Source organism: Phalaenopsis equestris, unplaced genomic scaffold (genome assembly GCF_001263595.1).
Source record: "Phalaenopsis equestris unplaced genomic scaffold, ASM126359v1 Scaffold000002, whole genome shotgun sequence".
NCBI lineage: Eukaryota > Viridiplantae > Streptophyta > Magnoliopsida > Asparagales > Orchidaceae > Phalaenopsis > Phalaenopsis equestris.
The window spans coordinates 59628037-59639586 of record NW_018164444.1 but is presented as its reverse complement, the minus strand read 5'-3'; the positions used below and the strand labels follow the sequence as shown (position 1 = coordinate 59639586).

Below are 11550 nucleotides of genomic sequence, written 5' to 3'. Positions count from 1 at the left end.
TCACTAACGGACCATCGTTATCCCACAGTCATCGCCACCAAACTACATTTGTCTGCCACCTCTACTAGATAACCTCTGACCGGCCACCACCATCATCACTGTCAGACCTCGCCAGAACTCCACTGATCAGCCATCACCATCGTAGACATCTGACCGCATCCGTCTGGCCGCTGCAACTGATAATGTCAGCATCAGATTTTCTGGGACGCGACCTCTATCATCGGTCTTACGTAATAGTAGTTGGGTCGCCATCACTTCTCCAACATATTCCGTCACTTTCACAGTGGAAGTCACGTCGCATGGTAGAATCATTTCAACTGATACCACATGGTCAGAACTAAGGCTCCTGATAGGGCAACTTGAAGCTGCCGACAGATGACTCAAGAGATCAAGATCACGCTCAAGATGGAGGCAGAGGGGACTAAGCGCTTCACAAAGTCACTAGTTCCCAAATATTATTATTACAAGCCAGTGTTTGAGTTGAAATTCTATATGGTCTCACTCAGACCTCTTGGCGAGATTTCTTTATTTTTAATGATTCAATGTGCCTTGTAAGGAAGTCAACTTCTATAAATAGAAAGCCTTATATAGGAGGAAAAAAAAAAGAAGATTTTCTCATTCTTTTTTCCTCCATTAAGAAATCTCTATCAAGTTTCTGTGATTACCTTTGCCTTTTTCTCAAAGGAGAATCTTTATTTTCCACTTTCGTGTGTGTATATTGCGTTCAACACTCATATTTCACTTTTTAAAAGTTAAAATAGTGATATCTTCCATATGCTATGCAATTTTGGGTGATATAAATATAAAAACTAAAGCTTACTTGTTAGATATGCAATGCAAATACACAAGATTTGGTTGGTATGAATATAAATGTCCCTATAAATAAATATGAAAGTTTAAATGTTAGTTATATAGATATAAGAATTATGCGGGGACTGGTAAGTATGTAAATCATCCAAACAAAAGATTAAAAAGAAGAAAAAAAAAGCTATGATTTTCTGATCAAATGATTGGTGCTATAATATAGACAAGTAACAAATTGCATGTCCATACCTGTAAGTGCATTGGTCGGCTAAATTGGAGTGTTTGAATCGTCGTCTCCCTTCTTTAACCCAATTAACCCTAAACAGTCTCGCCTCCCAATCCTTCTTATCAGTCACATTGCACTTCATCAAGTCCCCACGAGTCCCTGCGACATCAGGGTTCCCCTTCCAGTACGCATAAGGCTCCCTCTCTCTCCACGGCAGCCTCTCATTCGCCTCGTTCAGCTCCTCAGCCAGCGTATTCCATGGCCTGATGTTCACCTCAGGCCTACACAAACACGTACAGACCCAATCAATCATGCACACACAAAACCTTCAAAGAAATTAGGGCAAATCAACACACATACCAACCCCAAGGTGACTGGTAAGTATGTAAATCATCCAAACAAAAATTAAAAAAGAAGAAAAAAAAAGCTATGATTTTCTGATCGAATGATTGGTGCTATAATATAGACAAGTAAAAAATTGCATGTCCATACCTGTAAGAGCATTGGTCGGCTAAATTGGAGTGTTTGAATCGTCGTCTCCCTTCTTTAACCCAATTAACCCTAAACAGTCTCGCCTCCCAATCCTTCTTATCAGTCACATTGCACTTCATCAAGTCCCCACGAGTCCCTGCGACATCAGGGTTCCCCTTCCAGTACGCATAAGGCTCCCTCTCTCTCCACGGCAGCCTCTCATTCGCCTCGTTCAGCTCCTCAGCCAGCGTATTCCATGGCCTGATGTTCACCTCAGGCCTACACAAACACGTACAGACCCAATCAATCATGCACACACAAAACCTTCAAAGAAATTAGGGCAAATCAACACACATACCAACCCCAAAAGGACCAATCGGGAAAAACAATATCCAATGTTGTATCATCCTTGCAGTATCGAAAGAGGGGCGGCGGTGAGCGGCCGCCATTGGGGGCGTGGACGACCGGCATGTCTTCGCAATTGAACATGAGATCGAGATCCGGGATCTGGCCGGGGTAACGACGGAGGAGCTGAAGAATCCCCCAGATGGTGAAGAGGTCGCGGGTCTGGAAGACAGGGTGGTAATGGTGGATGTAAGGATGGCCGTCAACGATGATAAGGCGGAAGGCGGCCAGTGGGGCGGCGAGATCCAGCATTTCTCGGCTGATTCCGGTGGCGGACCAAGGACGGAGGTCTTCATGGATCCACCGGAAGTAGTCAGGGCAGTTTGGTTGGGGGAAGGGTGGAGGAATCGGGGGAGGGGTGGGGGAAAGTGAGTTATTGTGGGATTGGGAAGGATGAGTAGGGCAAGAGTTTGATGGGCTTTTAGAGGAGCAAGTGAGGCTTTGTGAGCTGGGCTTTCTATTGGGCTGAGCTTTGGGTAGGGGGCTGGGTTGGGAGCTGGGTTGGGTTGTGATCCATGGAAACTTTAAGCCAGTATTGGCGCTTATGCTTGGGAAAGACTACATGAGAGATTGGAAGTTAGTGATATGAAAGAGTCTGTATATGTTTAATATATTATATTTAAGATAAGATGAATTCAACCATCGAATTTATATATAAAAAATAGCTTCTAATCAATGATTTTTCTAATGATCGCATTAAATCAAAGAGTAAAGTTTCAAAGTGCTCCCAGATTATTTGCATAGAATGTTTAGAAGTGTCAAAATAACATTCGACTATTTGAAATTGTATTTCTAATAGTTTTTCATAGAGACTATATCAACCAAGATTTAAAAAAATGAAGACTATTTTGACATTTGTATAAACTCTGAGACTAAAACAACCCCATATTAGTAATCAGAGATTATTTTCGCATTTTTCGTACAGGAATATATTTTTTAATGAATAATATAATCCCAATTAGCCACTAGTTAGTTTCAAAATGATGATGATTATGACATGATAAAGAAATGCTTGGAAAAGGTCTACAACATAATTAAAAATTACTTTTTCGTTAATCTTAAAATTCCTAATTAGACCTTTCAGCTGCTCAATATTGGCTTACCTCCTTTTTCCTTTTCAACAGAAGTCTATGGAAAGGAATGGAGAAAGAACAAGTGCTTTTGAATTCCATCCACCATGTCACTGTCAGTTTATTTTAGATCAATTTACATTCATACCACAAAATTTTCATCCCTTAACATTTTTTAACATCTAAAACTTTATATTTAGCTATTTACCCCTCAAATGGTTGGTAAATTTTAATAAATACCCCACAATTATTATATCTAACTTCCAAATTTTGATGTTCATATTTATAACACCTTGGTGCCATAAACCTACACATTTTGAAAGGTAATGATTTGAGTGCTCTGCATGTAAATAAATATTTGGGGGTTATATGTGCAAATACATTAGAATTGAGCGGTATGACATATATGCCCCTATAAACCTTATTGTGATTGACTTTCCTCTGTAGCGTGTCAAGATTAAAGTCTGTTTATTTTGATTATTGTGATTTGACTTTTCTCATGCCTCTTTGTAGCGTGTCAAGATTAAAGTCTGTTTATTTTGATAATATTTTTTATTATAATTTGCTAAATTTTATAAATATGATAAGGTTTTATTAGAAAGTGATACCTTCACTTTCTATATTAATTTAGAAAAATAATTATTTATTGGGTCAAAGAATAAGTTTAATTTAATAAATAAATTGCTAAATATAATTGGAACATTTATTTAATGATTTATTGAGAGTATTAATGCTCATTCTTGTAAGGTTAAAATAGTCAAACAACCACGTGGTATAATAAAATACTTTTTTTTCCCCATTTAATGAAATAAATAATTGATTAAACCATAAATTGCCTTCCAATGTTTGTTTTTTTTAAGTAAGAAAATATCTAAATGTGCAACAATAAAACAAAATTAAGTATATAATTACAATATTCTGTTCAAATCAGGAAAAGTTAAAATATTAATTTTTTAAAAAATAAAAATAAATCAATTTTCTAATTATTATGTGTTTATATATATATATATCAAAAAGAATGGTGAGAGACTATTATACGAGCATTCAATCATCCCTAATGTGCCTAATAATTTGAGTACTATCTTCTTAAGGCCAACTGCGGATTCAAAACCCAAAGCTGAGGGGTCTTATACCAAGAATGACAACCAATAAACCGGAGTACGCGATCAAATCTTACAAAATCGGTCAAACAAAAAAAAAAAAACCGAATTAAAGGGAATCAAACCTATTCATGACGCCATAAAATCATCTAATATTCCAAAAGACTATAAATAGGAAACATCTATGCGCATACCACTTGGAATCACATAAATTCAACGCACTAATTTTAACCCAATGAGAGAAAATAAAATAATCACCATTTTATTATTATTTTAATAAGGAAAAACAATAAGTACGTACCGTTAATTAATTAGGTAGGAAGGCAAATTAAAAATAGGCAATAGAAAACAGAACAAGTCATCCATAAGAACAAACTCAAGCAAACCATATCTAGCAACATAATCAATTCTCAATTATCCCAATCCCTATATCTATATCTATATATATACATACATATATATCTATATATATATATATATATATATATCTATATTATTTATATATGATTAAGGAAGAGAAATTAAAAAAAAGGAAGAGAGATGAAGAACATACATGTTTGCCGATCCAACGAGAAGATGAGAAGGCAGCTAAGAAGAGGAGGATGAAGATGAAGACGACTGTTTTTGCTGAATTTGAGATTGCGTTAAAATATATTTTGGCACGAGAAGAGAGATTTTCATGGGACAAAATCTCCATAGCTCTATCTCTCTCTATATATCTCTCTCTCCTCTTTTTCTCTCTCTATAACTTTCTCTCTCTTGATGTTTCTCTCTCTACATATGAAACCTTAAGACTAGTTTTTCAGTTGCATGCAAAGACGATGTGCGGTGAAACTCGATGGAATGAGGAAGGAGAGCTGTGGAAAGTGAGGGGAGATATTTATGCGATGGAGCGTAGACTTCCAATTTTGAACCTTCTCGTCAAGAGAAGATTTTGCAAAAGAAAACAATAAATAATAAAAAAGTTATAAGTTATAAAGATAAAAAATATATTAGATTGAATTTCTCATAAGAAGACACAATCAAGACAATTGACCTAGTCTAGACGACTGACCTTGAAGGATGACCAACTTAAGTTAGATGATTCAGCTAGGATGACTTGCACTAATGCGACCCATAGTCTCAGCTACCAGCAGCTTGGACGACTCGCAGTCTGATTGGCCCGCAGTTTGGACGACCTATTATAACTAATAGCCACGATGCCACATATATGAAATAACAAAAAAATATGTACAACTCTTATTAAAGCAGTGTTAGAAATATAACATCTTTGTTTTGTACTGCATCTCCTATAAATAATGGATCATTTCATATATGGAGGATTTTTGGTCATCCTCTCTCTCTCTTCAAGTATTCATAAAAATTTGATTATATGAAAAGTGTCACGAGAGCCTTGAGTAGTAGAAAAATATTAAGTCTGGTGTTCAGATGTCTAGATGTCAGCGTGGTACTTACTATGCCGTTATATAAGTAGTGTGGTGTGATTCAAGCTGTCGTCTGAATGAATGTTTATCTGGACGTAATATTTTCTCGTAAGTATGGGACCCAGGTTAGAACTACATTTTAATTATAACTTTTTAATCTAAATGTTGGGAGAGAGGGAATCAGAAAATATCTAACTTTAAAAAAATTTAATCGCAATAAATAAATTTTACAACAAATGTAGCACTAAATCAGAATGAATGGAGGAGAGAGATGATGACGAGGACATAATTAGGTTTATTAGATGTTATGTGGATCTTTGATCATTATGATACAAATTAAATAAATAAATTTGAAATCTATTTATTAAAGAAAAAAGATTTACATACATATCACTTAGCCTGCAGCCTTTGTTTAATGTAAAAACCCAAACGCAATTTAGGATAAGCTGGCGAAACGCGCGAACCAAACGGTACGGCAGCGTTTTGAAAACGTCGCCCACACTTATAAGCTGCCCCAAACGGGGCCTTAATTTCTATGTATTTACATATCTAACATCTAAACTTTTTAAAAAGATGTATTTCATTCTTTTAGAAGTTAAAACTTAAACTATTCGAACTTTTTTTGTGAATAAAGGGTTTGGGTGATATAACTGTAAAAGATAAAGTTTGGGGGTTAGATGTGTAAATACATTAGAATTAAAGGTGAAATGTGTGTAGAATTAAATGATAAATTCTCATTTAATTTAGGCTCTCTCTCTTTTCCGTACTATCTTGAATTTTCAATGGCATTCAAGAAGGCTCAATTTATTTTTGGGAGAGAGGGAATCAGAAAATATCTAACTTTAAAAAAATTTAATCGCAATAAATAAATTTTACAACAAATGTAGCACTAAATCAGAATGAATGGAGGAGAGAGATGATGACGAGGACATAATTAGGTTTATTAGATGTTATGTGGATCTTTGATCATTATGATACAAATTAAATAAATAAATTTGAAATCTATTTATTAAAGAAAAAAGATTTACATACATATCACTTAGCCCGCGGCCTATGTTTAATGTAAAAACCCAAACGCAATTTCGGATAAGCTGGCGAAACGCGCGAACCAAACGGTACGACAGCGTTTTGAAAACGTCGCCCACACTTATAAGCTGCCCCAAGCGGGGCCTTAATTTCTATGTATTTACATATCTACCATCTAAACTTTTTAAAAAGATGTATTTCATTCTTTTAGAAGTTAAAACTAGAAATAGTCGAATTTTTTTGTGAATAAAGGGTTTGGGTGATATAACTGTAAAAGATAAAGTTTGGGGGTTAGATGTGTAAATACATTAGAATTAAAGGTGAAATGTGTGTAGAAATAAATGATAAATTCTCATTTAATTTTAGGCTCTCTCTCTTTTCCGTATTATCTTGAATTTTCAATGGCATTATGCAATTAAAACCGGATGATGCTTCTTTGAATAGAAATCAAAAGCCTAACTGTTTTGGTGCATGCTTTTTCTTCAAATTGCAGTTGTGCATTTTAATTGGCTGTTGTACATTAAGTGAAATTTCATTTGTATTTTATGCAAAGTTTTCTTATGGCAACAATTACATAAAAATTGCAGAAGAAAAATGGTTTCTTCAAGATGCCAATTTTTCCAATGAATTAGATTAGCTTTCACAAAATGCATCTAATTGTACGTCTGCACAACATTTCGAGCATTATGAAACTTGAAGAAAAAGGATTGCAGCTATTTGAAGAAGTAGTTGTGAAGCTATTGTAGAAGAAGTTGTTGTTCAAAATGCTGTCATATCTTTTATATATATATATTTTTTTCAAATAGTCAGACTACTGTTTTCTAGTAGCCACTGTACTTAATCAAATCGAGCTACAAAACACGGCTTTTCCAACACAACTTCGTGGGGAGTACGGAGAAAAGTGAAGGGAACGATATTGGGGTTATTTGTCTGTTCATCATTATCTCAATGTTTGCTTGAGGATAATGATCTTACAGAAAAGAATCCTTGAACAACATGAGAAAAGAATCTTGTGTCCTCGCCATAAGTAGTTTCCCATTTTAAGTTTCTAAAAAAAATGAACATTTACATACATACCACTCAATTCATATGTATTTCCATATCTAACACCTTTACTTTAATTTCTTACAAATAAATACATACCACTCAATTGATTTGTATTTACATATTTAACATCTAAACTTTGATTCTTTACATATATGATATATAGCACCTTTCCTATACACACCACTCCTTACAGCTCCCCATAATGAATTCATACGAAGGGCAAAGAAAGTAAGCTATGAAACATCCTTACAGCTCCTTAGACACATAATTACATAGGAATTGGGTGGTTTGTATCTAAATGCCATAAACATAAGACATAAAGAGAACTTAAAACAGGTCATATCAGAATAATGCTAGCAGAACGCTGTCATCATTTAAAATTTGTAAATGTTGATCTCACTGGTATCAGATTCATCATCCAGATTTCCAAAAGTTAAAATGAAGAAAGCATTTGAAATCTCAAGGAACAAAGTTGAACTATACGTTGAACCAATTTTAAACAAATCCCCAACATACATTAAACAAATTCCCAATATACAAGAAGTTCATTATGTTTACTTGCACATATTCAGAATCCAAAAGAATTTTGAATTGAAGTAACTACATTGGCATTTCAAACCGGAAAAAGGTATCAAAAAGCAACGATAACATGTTAAAATGTTCCAATTTCTAGATGAGTGAAAATTTCAGGATAGCTTGTAAAGCTATGCCAAATATGAAAGTGTTTGATTTCCTAAATTAAAAGTTCCAAAACATTTTGGCCATAAAAAGGAAATCATTACTGTTGTTTGCTGAAAAAATGAGAGCGTCGTCGAATTTTATATGAGCAAAAGCAACTGTAATATCAAGAAAGAAAACAATAAACAAAATTGTGATAAAACATAACAATTATGTTTTAAACATCATACAAGTTCTATCTGGTATAGTAGTTAGTCACATGTAGCATTTATGTCATCTTCTTTAGCAAAAAGAAAAATTGTTAACAAAACCTTGCACAATAACAAATAGAGAAAACATTAGAATAAAAACAATTAGCGAGAATATCAAAAAATAAAAAACCCACAAATTATGAAAGTCACTATAAAGCAACAAGAAAATACCCTAAAGTAACAGTAGTGGAATTGAATTTCTAATTCCACTGTAAATAAACTGCTTCGAATGTTTCATCGCCTTCATCATATTCTTTAGTTGCCTCTCTTCTAATTGGTACTTTTGGCCTAATAAAATGTTGATCCATTATTGGTTCGGAATAAGTAAAATTGTGGTTAATATGTGTTGCCCTTGTTGAATAATGTGCTTGCTCAACAACATATGTTGTATTTTCAGCTTGGTGCACTTGTGAAGTATTTTGTCTCAACGGATTTTTGCATGTTTTTTTTGTGGTGACTCGAAAGTCTGCAGAGCCCTCATTGTGAACACTTCTTGTCGTTTTGATATTGTTCTCTAAAAAAATTTTAAATCTCTTTTTTTTTTCCTTCTAGGCCTCAAACTAGTAGGAACTCTAACTTTTACATTCGAGTCAATAACATTACACAACTCTTTTCCTGAAAGAGTAGTGTAAGTCATTTTATACCTGCAAGTAAAATATAAATATTAATATCATAAATGTGTAAGGTTTCATTAATAACATTGTATTGCATACCAACCTAGAAACATAGTAATAATCATGAATGTAAATGTGTCACAAACGGTGTTTTTTGTTGCAACATGAATGCATGATAATTCAGTAATTTATCAAAATCTACAAGTGCATTCTCTATTATCTAAATCTACTTCTTGTCTTTCGTATCGACCTTCAACTTCAGCCCGTTGTAACATTGAATATCTTACGATGAACTGTTCCTTTTTAGCAATTATTTCTGTAAGATAATCCTCGACAAATGGGACTAACTTCCCTTTCCATAAAGATGATTTAATCTCTCTCTGATCTCTGTTCCATAAGCATTGATCAGATCGAATCAATCAAACCAACCAAAGGCTTGCTTCTTGCTTCTCCAACCCATGAATTGAACAATCAAGATATATTATTTGTATTTTACTGATTTCTTATCTCACTTAAGAAATCATATTTAGACCCACTTATAAGGTAAAGCAAGCAAATATGAATACACCTGCAGACATATATTGCTTAGCTCATTCATCTTATTTTCAAACTCAATTTTAATATATGTTTCAGCTCCAACCCATACCAAACTCTGAACTTTTTGTGTCCTTACAATGAAAATATTTTTTCAAATTCTTCCATAAATGACCTCTGCAGGTAGAAAAAGGACCATCATGGAATCTCCAAGACCCTTTTTCATGTCTGATATAAACGCTAAATTTTGTACCTTGGACTCAAATGATTCTACTAGTTGCTCTAAAAACCATTGACAATTTTTTTTCAACTTTGATTCAGCAACTGCATAATCGATCGTAAATAGTCCATTGTTTCCATCAACTGAATTAGCGAAAATAAGAACACCTAGATATTTCGACTTCAAATGACAGGCAACAAGGCCAATTACGTGACAGAATCTTGCTAGAAATCCATCGATAGAAACTTTGAAGCTAACATAGAATCTTTGAAAAAAGAATCATTCAAATTGCAAATGTTTGTAATATGCAATCCATGATTTCTTTTTAAAATTTTGGCATGTAATGCAGGTACCCACCCATAATTATCATCAACAAATCCAAAAATATTATCCTGCGCTTGCTCTCTCGACCTCCACAACTTCATATAAGGCAGTGATAGCTTGTATAGGTTCTCTAAATTGTTGTTGATCTGCCCAAGAGGGATTTTTGGATTCTTCTCCACAATATCTTTTATTTGTTGAGCAAGTGAATAAGTCGTTGTTTGCTTATTCCCAGCTCTCTTTTTACTCCAGGACATAAATGTATGGATTCTAAATTTCTTATCTTAAATGATTGTTCATCAGCGCATAATATAGCTCTTACCCTCCAAGGGCATCCTCAATGCGAACAAACAACAAGAATGTGAGATTTATTGGTAGCTGTTAATTTTACCTTAAAATCATTTTTGACTGCAATGGACCGGAGAGCATGCTTAAAATTGTGTGAGTCATGAAAACGTGCACCAACTTTCAAATCACTTTCACCATCTGCTTGAATAATTTAATACCCCCATTATATATATCTCTCTCAATATTTTCAATATAAACACAATCAAAATTTGGATAATTGTTGTCTGATATGTTATTAGCAACCAGTGTCTCTTGACCTTGTGGAGAAATTTCATATTCTCCTCCACATTGTGTGATGACCTCTATCTCAAGTCGGCCATATCCACTGGAGTGAACAATCATCTCCACAACTTCAACACCATTGGTTATGGGCATGTGCTCCTTTGGTGATGTTCCACATTTATGATATTGTAATTGAAATTAATGTCCTCTAATCCATGGACAAATCAATTCAACATCGTCCTTTAACACTGTCAACTCAACTTATCTTTCCGAATTGTAACAGTTTTATGGTGGCCACATTCATATTTTTTCCTCGATTGGTTATTAAGTTGCATCCAATGTCCATCATATTTGAATGTGATGAAACAGTTTTTATTTCTATTCGCCAATAAATAAATCTTGAAATTAGACCACACAAACCCTGCATAAGAAAAAAGTAATATGAGCAAATATGGATGCTTGCTTGGAGTTGTAAAACATGTTTTTAAATGTAATGAAACTAAGTACATTTTAAATTTAAAACAGCCATTCCTAACCCTTCCACATTTACATCCCCAAAAACATATCAATGGTTTGGTATTTCTCTTTGGTGTTTGCCTTCACAATTTTAATGACTATGTTAATATCATGACAACAAGAGAATCCACTTCCGCATATCGTCAATATATGCCCTCCATTTCTTACCTTTCCCGCTTTAATTTTAAACTCAATGTCATATGATTCCATCAAAAAGCTTATTTGATCCTATTTAATTTGCGACAAAAAATAAATGATAGAAAAACCAAAAAG

At 34.1% G+C, this 11550-nt stretch overlaps 1 protein-coding gene across 1 annotated transcript in view; it reads right to left on the bottom strand.

Annotated features, from left to right (window-relative positions):
- LOC110019287 (O-glucosyltransferase rumi homolog) overlaps positions 1-4941 on the bottom strand; it is a 10546-nt gene extending 5605 nt beyond the window's left edge. Inside the window, exons 1-3 of the mRNA XM_020716910.1 lie at positions 4630-4941; positions 1860-2464; positions 1523-1780 (exon numbers count right to left, since the gene is read on the bottom strand). Coding sequence (XP_020572569.1) covers positions 1523-1780; positions 1860-2464; positions 4630-4773 — 1007 coding nt within the window. The 5' untranslated portion in view covers positions 4774-4941. The remainder of the gene's footprint in view (positions 1-1522; positions 1781-1859; positions 2465-4629) is intronic.
- Between the last annotated feature and the right edge of the window lie 6609 nt (positions 4942-11550).